Source organism: Taeniopygia guttata, chromosome 5 (assembly GCF_048771995.1).
Source record: "Taeniopygia guttata chromosome 5, bTaeGut7.mat, whole genome shotgun sequence".
Classification (NCBI taxonomy): Eukaryota; Metazoa; Chordata; class Aves; order Passeriformes; family Estrildidae; genus Taeniopygia; species Taeniopygia guttata.
This window is the reverse complement of record NC_133030.1, coordinates 31,452,833-31,465,773: the sequence shown is the minus strand read 5'-3', so window position 1 is coordinate 31,465,773 and position 12,941 is coordinate 31,452,833. Positions and strand designations below refer to the sequence as shown.

The window sequence follows — 12,941 nt, the reverse complement described above, 5'->3', positions numbered from 1 at the left end:
AATCTAAAAGCAGAATAAAATTATTACGGGGGAAGTGCTTATTCTGTATCTGTGTGCCCAGCCAGTATCTGAGATAGTAGTTAACTTACGATCTATGATTATAGTTATGTTGGGGTCTGTGGAGTTTAATGGGTTTCTGCTGTCTGAAGGAGCACTTTCAGTGAGATACTCCTGGTTACACAGGGTTGAAGAGGACTGCTAAAAGCCCTGCTTACAAGCCTTACTAGTACTCCAGGTGAGTCTTACTATTGCACCTCTTACTCAAGCGTTTTGTGCCCTCAGAGGGTGATGCTATTTGTAGAATGAGTTTAAGATTGCAATGGATTTCCCATGTTCTGTTGTCTCTTTTTGACAGAAACTGAGAGGTGACTGATCTTGATCAAAACTTTGTACCTTGTGATATCTTCTCTGTGCAGACACTTCATGTGAAGGTGACTGAGTACAAGTGGATGACTAGGCAGTGGATCTGTGAGCTTTTCCATGTTTATCCCTACAATCTAAACTTCAGCATTATGAAAGAAGCGTCATCTACAAAAGCTGTGTGGCAGCATGGCTCACGGGAGAATAAAAGGAGATGGCACTCTTAGTCTGCTGTATGTTGTAGAGAGCAAAGTCTTCGATGCCCCTCCTTGCCAGACATTTTATCTTTCATTTGGCTGCTGGCTCTCCTCATCACTGCAGGGTTTGTAATACAGCTGTCATGGTCTGCTGCTGTGATAGATGGCAGCAGTAGATCTTTGTGCCTCTGTACTTAGATAACCACTCGAAAATGTGGATAGAGAAGGGGCAAGAGGTGTCTTGTGTCTGCCCTGTGTGTGTGTGCAGCAGGAATCCTGACCTTGCTGTGACTGGCTGGATGAGCAGGACCAGGAAAAAGGAACTTGAAGTGGTGGCTGCTGCAACTAGAGCTGAGGGGTATTGCACAATGTATAGGGGAAAGGTGTGAAGAACACTGGTGGTGTGGTCCCTGCAGTTTCCACTCCCGAATGAAGTCCTAATTGTAGTGTCTGTACTTTTTAAGGCCTTGCCTTCAGTGATCAGAGCAATGGTAGGTGTAAAGGAAGCACCGAATGCGCATGCAAGATAAATTGTGGTCTCTGTGTGCATGTGCAGGGCATTTTACAAACTTAAGATTAAATAAAAACAGGGGTTGGTCAGTTCTGTTTTCCTGGATATGTATTTATTGTTTAAAAGTTAAATTTCCTGTGAATGTCCTTCTTTTGATCAAAGGGAACAAATTGGGTATAAATTGGTGGACTGCAACCAATAATGAAACCTTTGCAGTTGAGAAACACCTTGTGTATCAAAATCCAGCAGCTAACCTGTTTTTAGAAACTTGAAGAATTCAGAGATATTAACTGGTGTTGAAACAGCTAAAGAGTGTGTTTTCCCATAATGGGCAGCCCTGGATCTCATTTGCTCTTTGCTGGACTATTTTGTCAGACCTGAAACGGGCTGGTGGTTCTCTGGTTGTTGGCCTGTCTTAATAGGTAGAGGTATTATATTTCCCCCTCCATTATTCTGCCAAAGATTCTTGCTTCAGTAAACTCGTATCTTATTTTCTGTCTTCCTCTAAGTCTCTCAAAGTGGTGCTATATCCACAGCAAATAGTTGGATTAGCTATGACTCCTGGGCCATCCAGCATGGATCGAGCGTGTTTGAAGGCCTGGGACTGGTGAAGAGCTTTGGCTGGAACAGGTCACTGAGACCATGTAGTTCTTACCCTTGGTGTTACACATCTCTAAGGGTGATGTCTGATGGGGTTGCAAATCTACAGAGGCACTTGACTTTAATGCCATTTAACTTTTCTTTGAGTTCTGCAGAACAGGTCAGACTTTCCATCTGACACTGAAAATTTCATCATTGTGCAAAAGAAACATGCTGTGTTAGTGTATCTCACTAGGGGTGAGTGGATGGTAGCTGCTTTTCTACTTAAAATAGCCTCTGCACACAGCTGTGCACCTAGGAAGCTGCAGCATCACTTTGGGGAGTACATGTGACATTTTGTCTTTGCAAGAATGATGTATCATAAATGAAACTGGAGCTGGACTTCTCCACATTGTTTGGGTACCTGCTAATAACTCCCATAATTGCTAATGTTTCTCAGGGTTTAAAACGGCTATGGAACCTATCAGAAGCTGTAAAAGCAAAGGGATTCTGCTTTACTGGAAGGTAAGATCTGATTCTCTCCAACTCTGCAGCGGCTCTGATCCATTTCAACTTACTGGCCCCAGCCCAAGAAGCAGTTTGTTCTTTTCTGCATGACACAGTATTGTCAGGCTGTCCAGAACATGAAGGTGTAATTTTCACTTAAAAAAAAAAAAAAACAAACCAAAAAAACCAAAACCAACAACAACAAAAAAAAACCAAGCCTCCTCAGCAGCTGAAGATAGCCAGTATGTGTCTCCTTAAACTGAAAGGGAGCATCTTTGAGCTGGAGGGTGGCCTGTGATGAAGGCACCTGGGGTAATTATTGGGCAGTTATTGTGCAGGGTTAAGAGTTGGACTTGATGCTCCTTGTAAGTCCCTTCCGACTCAGGATATTCTGTTAAGAAGGGTTACTTCTGTATAGCTTGCACTGCTGTCTGCTGCAAATGTTTATTTTTAGCAAAATTTTATTGGCTTGATTTGTGGGAAAAATAAAGACAACATATTAGTAAAATAATTGCCATACCAGTGCAGCCTGTTGCTCCAAAGAAAGGTTTTCTGATTAAAGGTTCAGTGCTGTCTCTCAAGGATGTACAGAAGTTCTTCCCCTTCATTAGAATAGTACACACTTAAAGGAAATGTTAAAAGAGCCATGATTACTACAAATTACTGTGTTCAGATACCAGCAGTTAAAAATTCACCTTGCTGCTATCTGCTGCCCTAGACTTGCTGGTCTGTCACTTGTCAAAAGTGAGTTGCTCTTTTCTCTCCCCTGGCCTACTGACTTTAAAGAACTTGCTGTAGCTACTCAGTGTCTTGCTTGTCTTACAGGCCTCCAGAGGAAAAAAAATCTCACTTTTTGATGTTCAAGCTAGTCTGTATAAGTTAAAAATAAGAAAGAATGAAATATAAGTAAATGGTGAAAACCTGTCTCCTCATGGCAAATCAATGCTGTCAGGTCTTTGCACTGTCGGTGCAGTGCAGCAGCAGGGGCACTGGATCATCTTTATACGGGAGCTCTATGGCTTTTCACTGCACATTTATACAGTTAAGTGAGGCCGAAGGGCTCAGAATAATTTTTACCCTTTGTGCAGCATAATTTGAGGGAAATTTTTTTTTCCTGGTTATGAGTAGTGTACAGAATGGCATCTATGGCATTAATGCTTCTCTTCTGCAATGCAGTATTATATTCAAGAGTTACAGCTCAGGTGAGATGGAGGCAGTATCTGCTGCTCTCATCTCCACCCTCTGCCTTAATGTCACTCTGTAATGGGACATATCCTGCTGCTTGGGGCATGTCCTGTCTGGGACCAAAAAACTGGTGAAAGTCAGGGTGAGAGAAAGTAACAAATCATGGAGTTTGCTGGCTCTCTCATCTATTGATCAACTGTGACTTTTATCAGGGACCTGCATCTCTGTTTTCTCTAATACTGAATGCAGCCTGTGAGACTGGGGCAGGCTGTCTGCATCTCTTCTCTTTAAGATGCTCCCCAAGTGCCTCTGACTGTATAAAGCTAAGTGAGCCCGTGTCCTGTGGTGTGACCTAGCCTGTAGCACATCCCAGGCTTCTGATCGGGGATGGGGAAGGATCATGTGTCTGCACTGTGTTTCTTCTGAACAACTGCATTGGGAATGGCTGACATCCAACAATTACAGCATCAAAATCTATTCACAGATTTTGGGGATGGGGATGGCACAGGTTTAATCAGGAGCAGATACCTCAGCATATATGGCCTACATGCCATACAACATGTACATGTCTGTATTGGTTATAGGATATCCCAAAACTTCAGATGCTTTAGCAGCTGGGATCCTTCCCTAAATTCTAATCCTGGAGGGGAGGCAGGATGCAGTAAAGAACGATATGAGGCTATAACTGTGGGCATTGCAAAAAACAGGTTATTTTGGAGAACTGTGTATCTGTACAGGGAGAAGAGGTTTCAAGAGAGAAAGGACATAGGGAACCAGATTTAAAAGCTTGCTGTGGGAGTACTAAGCAGGAGATGAACATGGACCTGAGCTGTGTGACACATTTCTATGTGTCTGTGTTGGGGCCAAGAAGGAGCTGGTACCTAAGAGGCAGAGCAGAGGCTGTTCTTGCCACCTCTCCAAGATGCAGTAAAGCATGAAGGCAGGCAGAATTTTATGCTCTAACTTTGATCAGCAGTGGCCCTTTAAAACAGAGCAAGGCGTGCAGTATGCACACTGCCCAGTCCAAACCCTGCAGCCACGTGAACTCTCCCCTGGTGGGCAGTGCCAGGCTGGCACAGCAAGGCTCCCTCACTCTCCCCAAAGACAGAGGGAGTCTGATTGAACTTGCTGGCTCCCACTCACTCTGCCCCAATTTTCCTCAGGACAAATGAGAAGAACCTCTCTCCAAGTGCAAGATTTTGGGAATATGTGTCAGAGATGCCTGTCAGTAAAACATCCATCTTGCCCTAATTTCTGCATGGAGTGCTGCAATGTCGAGTGAAATAACCTTCCAAGCTGGCTCTGGTGCAGAGGTATTTTGGCTTATGTTATTGCTGAGAGCTTTCTTTCTGATGAGTTCTTTCTGCCTCTCTGTGTTTCTGATGTCTGACTCTCTTCACTCTTCTTTTTCCCTTGGGCTGGGATGTGTGCTGTTTGCAATGCATCAGGAAGTAATACGCAATGAGAAAACTCTCATCATCTGTGCATCAGGGAGAGAATTACTGACTGAGTGCTGAGCAGTCAAGTTATTGATTCAAACCAAAGCCCAGTCTCTCTGTCTGCTGGGCTGGTTACATCCTGCTGGTTCATTGCATTTAATCGGATTCCCTGAGCTGCCACGCAGAGGGGGCAAGTTAGAGCCAGATCCATCTATGATGTTCGCCTCAAAATCCAGCTCTGTGTCCCCTTCTCCGTCCATGGAACAGGCAGATTCTGATGCTCTGGACATCAGCACCAAAGTGCAGCTGTACGGTGTGCTCTGGAAGAGACCCTTTGGGAGGCAGTCAGCCAAATGGTCCAGGAGGTAAGTCACAGTTATGAGGGATGCTCAGGTGGAACACAAAGCCTAAAGATTCTGGGGTAAGTTAGAGACTGAGTGCTTCACCCTTCCAGTGCAGCCAGCCAGGCAGAGGCTGGGGTAAAACTTGGGGCATAGCTTCCCTGCTGTTCTGAGTCCGCTTTACACACGTGGCTCCCCATTGTGCTCTCTTCCTTATCTGTCCAGACCTTGTGCTATGTGCACTTCAGGGTGGTAATAGAGACTAGCTGCCTCCTCTGAATAATTATGATCCTTTCATGAAAGGGGAAGAGTCTGTTCATGCATTTTGCCTCTAAACTGTCTGACCTTTTTGTTTTGGGACTCAAAGCTCTTTGAGTCCTTTGGGTGTGAGATGGCAGGGCTGAGCTGACTGCATGTGGGTCTGTAGTGTGTGTGTGTGGTCTGCAGGGGTCTGTGCACAGCTCCAGTACTGCTGTGCTGCCTGACAGTGACAGCGTGCTGGGAGCAGCACACGCAGACTCTTCCCAGGGGAGAAGGTGGCTCTGAATTCTCTCCCATCTGGTGTTAGGGAGTTATAAGCTGCTGTTTTCTATCAGCAGCCAGGAAGTTTCGTGCTGGAAAGTATTTGCTATAACCTTTAACCAAGGACAGAAATATGTTCTATAATACTGAAGTGGTGGGTCGGTTTTAAGTTTAGAGTTAGTGTAGTTTCTTAACGCAAATCACTGAATCTCTGGCACTTACTTTTTGTGGGCAAGTACCTTTGCTGCAGTCTGCAGTGTAGATACAAAAAATCCATTTCTAAAGCCAGCTTTCCCAGCTTTGCTCTCTGTAGTAACCATAGTGCTACCCAGTCTGTGAAGATGGCATAGCCTGAATAAAAGTTACTTGGAAAGCAGTTTTGTGTTTGTAGCAGTCTTTGACCTGTGTGTATGTTTTATTCTCTCCCGTGCCAAGAACAGCCTATTTTCACCCAGAAAAGAATTTGTGCTGATGCTCCCTACTCAGCTCCCAAATATTGATAAATAAATGAATTATGTCTGGAAACTAATGTGATTGTGTTATGGAAAAGTAGTGGACAGAATGACAGAGTGGAAGGTAATTTGCCATGGAGGAGACATTCTTAAAAGGCTCTCCCTAATAAAAATTTCTTGCAGGCAAATGGCCCATCTCTGTTCCCTTTGTCATTATTTATTTAGTGCTGCTCTATTCCTAGAAGTCACCCCCATCTTCGGCAAGTGGTATATATTTTAGTGATAGCAGCTGGGAACAGAAGGGGAGGTGACTGTGGGGCAGGGGTGATGTGAAAGATTAGTTGCAAGCGCAGCAGCTGAGGGTCCTGGGGGACCAGACACAGGTCAGTTAGAGTTGAATGTGGAATCTGTAGGGTTTGGAAGGAAGTGAGTACTGGGGTAAAAAGACTTGAACAGGAGGAATAATGTGAGTTTTGTTTGTTTGTTTTATCATGGGAGAGACTTGCTTTTAAGAAAAATAACCTTGCATGTTATTATAACAAACTATTATGGGGAGATAAGGAGCAATTCATTCATTTCCCCCTCTGTCTCCCCATGCCCAGCAACACATAACTGGTCAAGTACATTTTTTTATGAAAAGGAGAAGAGATGTTTCCCAGTCCAGTTAAATAAAGAAAAAAGATTGACTGTATCTGGATGTCATTGGTGACCTGGTCTCTGATCAATGTAGGTTTTGTCCTGAAATCTTGGACAACAGTACTACTCCTACTCCCAAGGAAAGTCTCTCCAAGATATGGGAGATAAGACTGTGTGTAAGGGGAGGATTGATCTCATCATGCCATCAGTCCACATAGACCCATCAGAGGATCAGAGGATGGGTCTGTGTGGGAGATACCTGAGATTAACTGGCTTGATCCCATTCATTTGGCTGTAGCAGCAATACTTCTGGAGAAACTGAGAAGAAAAGCAAGTGTTTCGGGGAGGGATGGAATCTGACTAGATATCAGATCAAGGAAAAAGTGTCCAGGCATGGTGTCCAGTACTTTGGTGATGGAAATCCCAGGTTTTGAAATTTCACAGCAGTAGGGGTTATGCAGGAAGGAGGGAGGGATAGCAGAGCCTTCTTTTAGTCGGGGCCAAATCTGATGGCACTTGTGGAGACAGCTGAACTTGACCTGGGGCAGCTGTCTGGAGCATTTTCAGTCCTTTCTTTTGCCCATACAATGGTCTGCTCTGAAGCCCAAATATAATATTTGCATGCTGCCTCGGGTACTGTCCAAGAGTGGGATGGATGTTTCTGGACCAGCGTGGCTGTGTTTATCTGCCAGGGCTGACATCTGAGCTTGGTGCCTTTCAGAGCTTGATTTTTAAAATGCCATTAGCAGCATCCTAATGCCTATCCCTTAAAGAAAGGGAGGTCTATTCCTCATGTGAATTTTCTTTCCTTGTAAAATAATATCCTTCCAACAGAGAAGCACCTGACTTCTGAGTTTAGTGGTGCTTTAGTGGTGCAGTCTAAGCTTGGATCACTGCTGAAGTGGCTCTGGAAAATCATATTCTCAGTCCCTGATTAATGGTCCTCCTCTTCTGAAAAACTGCACCCCATTCTTCCTTCCAAAACCTAACAAGCAATTTAGTATCTCTGACTACAGAAGTTTACTGGTAATGGCACCAGCCTGGCACAGAGGCTGGAGTGAAATGCATAATGTGTGTACCTGCCCTGGATAGGGCATGAATAGGGTGCTGTAACTTTCCAGGACAGAAGTGGCACATCCTTCTTTACCATAAACAATTGCAGTCCCAAATAGAAATGTCAGGCTCTAAACTCCCACCATCCATGTCTGAGCCTTTGGGGTTCAATGAGACAGTAGCAGGAAGGGGCATCTCTTTGGTGGACAATTGAACATCAGAAAAGCAAGGTGAAGCACAAGAAGAGAGACAGCAAAACTCAAAACATGCCTATATCTCCACAAATCCATCAGAGATGTCAGGTTGGAAGGGGGGAAGCACAGCAAGTTAAGAGAGAATTTTTTGTCTTTTCTTGAACCAGTCCTGTCTGTGGCATTGCAAAGCAGCCACATAACCTTGTTTTCCACAGCGGCTACAAGCAGTGACTGCGTGTGGTCACGGGACAGATGGAAAAGCTCATTGCTCAGGGCTGCGTTCTGCTCAGAGCCCCCGGGAACGCCACAGCCGCCGGGACAGCGGCGCTGCGGATCCCGGGCTTCCCTCTGCTCCCGGGAACCTCGTCCTTGCGCTGCCTGCCGGCAGGAGCCGGCCCCGGCCCCTCCAGGCCCGGCCCCGGCCCCTCCAGGCCCGCCCCAGCCCCTCCAGACCCGCCCCGGCCCGGCCCGGCTGGGCCCGCTGCGGGGGCCGGGCGCAGAGCAGGGCCGGGGGAAGCCTGGAGCCCTCAGGAGAGGCGGAGCGAGGGGCCGGTACTCCCGCTCTGATCTTCGTGCTGATAAAGGTCATGGCCCATCCATGGCTCTGCCCGGGACAGAGTGCTGGGCTGATCTAGTAAATGGGGCTTGTCCCCTGTGCTCCTGGCCCAGGGAGCTGCTGCAGTTTTATAGTGTAACTACTTCATCTGGGCCATTGTCGTGTCAAAAACTTGTACAAAGATTAGCTAATTAATTTCATTAGCCCTCTGTGATACAAAGAACCCTTATCCCACAGAGATCGGGTATCTCAATTTGTCCAGTACAGAGCTGCTGTTTGTGCTTTACATCTGAGTCTCTCACATTGTCACGATTCCTCTGCTATTCTGGTTTAATTACACTGTGGTTTCAGTGGTTCCTTACTGCAGGATCCAGCAGCAGGGATGGGTGACCAGAGCATCTGACCACATGAGTGGCTCTTGTATTACCTGTGCTGCCTGTGGAGAGTGGCTGTGCCAGCCTGTCTCGCCTCTCACACCTTTGCTGCTGTTCTGAAGGTTTTGAACTCTGCTATGTTTTTAAATGGCTTCTTTTTTTGGGTCCTTGTTTGTATTAAAAATTTTCCCCTGCCTTTACAGCACTCCCTTTTCTCCTGCTGCCACATGTGTGTCTAATTCAGACACATGTTGTATCTCCAGTCCTCCAATCACAGTCCTAATGGGGTATCTCTCCACATTCTCCCTTGACCATCTTTTCCCTTTCTGCTCTTACCCATCTCTTCCCTTTCTGCTGCTTAAGTTTTCAACCTTCTCTTGAGTCTCTTCTCTGTTATTTTACTTCATCCCTCTTTTCACCATGCTGCATCAATTGCCCCTGGATTCTTGCATGCATATTTCGTCCTGAAGGTCATTTAAAGTGATGGTCTTGATTGCTCTGGTGTTGCTTTCCAGGTAAGGATAGATGAGGGAATATGATCTGAGCATAAATACATTATGTGCACAAGCTAACCAGATTTTAAATGTTTTTCCTTTATTACTTGCAATGGGATTTTGTTATTATTATTTTTTAAACTCTAATTTTGTATATTTTCATTCCAAATCCCCATATTTTATCTCCACATCTGTGAGGTCAGGAATCTAAAAGTTCATTTATCTGTGAGAGACACATCGATTTTCAGAGATTTGTGCTATATTTTGTTCTTATTTTTGCTTTGATTTTGGTTTCCATTGAAGCATAATATATAATATGGGGATTGTCAGCACTGAACGATAAGAAGTATTTGACAAACTAAACCCTGGCTTTAACTGGGAGTTAACATTTAGATTACAAAAATCACAGAGTTAAAGATCAGTATCTTTACCTGTCTGGAAAATGTTTCTTGAGATTAGTCAGACAGAAAAGAGTGTTGAAAGTGACAATTTGACTTTCTCTGTTTCATGTGGTGTGTTGACTTTTGGCATCTCTAGATTCATACTTGTGCCCAGTCTCTGGCTCCCTCTGACTCACTGGACCAAGCACAGGCCATTGGGCAGGCAGGTTTGTTCTTTTAAGATGTTATTTCTGTATTTAATGTGCAGATAAGGCAACATTTCTCTCTAAGAAATGAAGTCTTCCTTGAACTAAGCATAGAGTTGGAGAAAAAACAAAGTTGCAGCTACTCAAAGGAAAACTTTCTTATAGAGTTAACGGCCAGAGATGTGAGGAAAAAAAATAATCAGGAAGGCACAAGGCTGCTGTTCACAGAAGTGATGTGGATAGGAGGAACCAGGAACAAGCCTTGTCTGCTCTCTGGAGGTCTCTGATATCTGCCTTAGCAAAGTGCCTGCTTCTCCCCACCTCTGATGTCAACATGAACAGATGAGAGGGCAAGGGGAGGAAAAAAATTGGGGAACAGTAACTGCTGCTGGCATTTGTACATTCTGAAGATTTCTGGATGTAAATGCGCACCTGCTCAATGACTGGCACTTTCAAACACAAAAAGTGGTCCAGTGCTTGAGTTTCCTGCAGACTTTGAGAAGTTTAGCTTTGTTCTGCATTTATTTATTGCCCCCAGAGCCCATGGTCTCTGTTTCCATGGCATTTGGCAATTTCATCTGGGTTGCCAGAGCCATAGCAGAAGAGCAAGAGACAGAAGCTGATGGAAGCAGTAAAGTTTTCATCCCAGTAAAATAACTATAATAATTATTATTAATAATTATATATATTATTTTATTATTATTATTAATATTCTCTGCCAACTTCAACATCTTTCTTTAGTTTTTGAAACTAAACTGGTACCAGATTGCTGTACTCATCTGTACTGGAGGCAGGAGATTGCTCCATCTGACAGCCCATCCACTTCAGGAGAGGACTGGGGGGAGATGGGGGCACATGAAGGCATTGGAATTGTCCTTGTGGATCAGCTCCTTTGGCCTGTAGCCCATTACTAATGGTGGTGTCAAGGAAAGGTGCAGCAATGCCCAGTCTGCACAAGTGGGCAGCATTGCCTGTAGAGGTCTTCTCTGCTTCCCTCACAGAAACAGGAAGGTTTCTTGGGAATGTTCTTATTATTCACATAAAAGCCTTATCCTTTCCAGTTTCCTCATGATCTCTTGTCCTCGGGACCACATGAAAGTGATTTACACAGCTATGTTTTGTGAAGTGTAAAAAAGCATTTAAAAATAATTTTCACCTTCTTGCCTTTCACTTTCTTCCCAAATCTCTATTTATTGTGTCAGAAAATATATACAGAACAGAACAATACATTTTCTTTGACATTTAGTTTTCTGAAACCTCCCTACTACACTTGTCCCCATTTTTTTTTTTCAGCTGCTCTTCATATTTTTGAGTGCTGCAGAGATTTAGACCAAATTGAAATTAAGTCAGGTATCTCTCCCCTGTACCACTGCCTGCAGAGTATGTACAACCTCAATTTTTGAAGAGAGGAGGGACCCTCCCAGGGGCATTTCAAAAATCCAAATAAGTTAAAGGTGGCACTCCTTTAATCATAATTTTGGGGACACACTTAGTTAGAGGCTTGGCTTGCAGAAGCTGTAATACTTTGTGGTTACTATACAATGATCACCGGAGCATACTTAAGGCTAACTGAGCAGAACAAGGCCTATTTTAATGTTACACATATTACAAAAAAAATTCAATTTCCTCTGTAGTTGTGAAGGTCAGTGACAGGAGAGTTTGCCAGGTGCTCTGCTTAAAAATAACTTTCAAATTTATTTCTGCTCCTCAGTACTTTGGTGGCCAATTTTTGCTTCAGGAGTCGCTTGGGGATGCTAGGCTGTGATTCTCTGTTAGACTGGAAACATTTCCCTCTGGCTTATGCTGAGATGGGAGGGAATAGGGTGGCAGGCAGCACAGTGCAAAATAAGCACTTAGTTGGTCTTAGCCCATGCAAGAGACCCTTGAATAAAAGAGCAGCTCTCTCCAATAGGTTGAATTCAACACATGAGCTAGAGAGGGCACAGATGTAGAGGTGGCAAAAGTCCGTGGTTCTGTCTGGGACACAGAGTGCTGTCCCAGTGCCCTGAGAGCAGGTGGTCTGCCCTCAGCTCTGGTGGGTGCCTGCTGGGGGGACCTGCAACACAAAGTACCTCAACTTGGCACTTGCTGTTAAGCACAAGCTCTTGGCTGTGAGCAGAAGTGAGGCACCTCACCTTAGTCTTAGGTGGAAGTGGTAAACTCTCCTGCTCAGAAAGCAGCTTTAGTTAGGTGGGGATTTTCTTGTGCTGTGAACCACAACCTCCATTTCACCAGCATGTATTTCCCTTCTCTGTCTTAAAGGTTCTTCATCATTAAGGAAAGCTTCCTGCTGTACTATGCTGAGAGTGAGAAGAAGAGTTTTGAAAGCAATAAATACTTCAATATCCATCCCAAGGTGAGCAGTGTTTGCACAAGGAAGGAGTTATACTGTTTCCAGCATTCCCCTCCCTTCCTCCATGGGCCCAGCAGGTGATGAAGAGCAAAGTCCCAGTAAGCCCCAGATATCTCACAGGTTCAGGGAAGCTCCAAAAGAGGAGGAATCATGTTGGTACCTTTTGAGGATATTCAATGATTCAACAGGCATATGGCCTCTTTTTTTTTTTTTTTTTTTTTTTTTTTAACCTGATAGTAGATATATTCCCTTACTGTCATGATCTAATAAACTAATCTTGTGGCCATAAAAATAATGTCCTCTGCAGTCACTGGTGCTGATTTCACCCATCCTGGTTGGCACAGCCACCTGCCTGCCTGCCCCACACAGCACATGTTTTTTGGGGTTTGTTTTTTTTTTACAGTGACTGTAATGAATGCACAGCCTCTCTCATTATACCACACTGAATCTGCAACCTTTGCCCCCATTGGAGATCACTTCCTCCTTGATGGAGCAGTTTCTGCTTCCATGTTCTAGCTAACAGTTTCCGTCCATGCTGAAGGCAGGACTATCATTTTTACTCCCTTCCAGATACTGGCTGAGGGTTTCCTGGTGGAAATGAG

General features: G+C 44.5%; 1 protein-coding gene across 4 annotated transcripts in view; it reads left to right on the top strand.

The window, feature by feature from the left end:
• Positions 1-3,026: 3,026 nt before the first annotated feature.
• The window catches only part of PLEKHD1 (pleckstrin homology and coiled-coil domain containing D1), a 30,050-nt gene continuing 20,135 nt past the window's right edge, over positions 3,027-12,941 (top strand). Inside the window, exons 1-3 of one of the 4 annotated variants that reach the window (XM_072930087.1) lie at positions 3,027-4,652; positions 5,046-5,143; positions 12,249-12,342. In XM_072930087.1, coding sequence (XP_072786188.1) covers positions 4,611-4,652; positions 5,046-5,143; positions 12,249-12,342 — 234 coding nt within the window. In that variant the 5' untranslated portion in view covers positions 3,027-4,610. Of the gene's footprint in view, positions 4,653-4,787; positions 5,144-9,274; positions 11,367-12,248; positions 12,343-12,941 lie in introns of those variants that run through there. The other 3 variants (XM_002199344.6, XM_041716663.2, XM_041716664.2) reach the window with 3 other exon arrangements.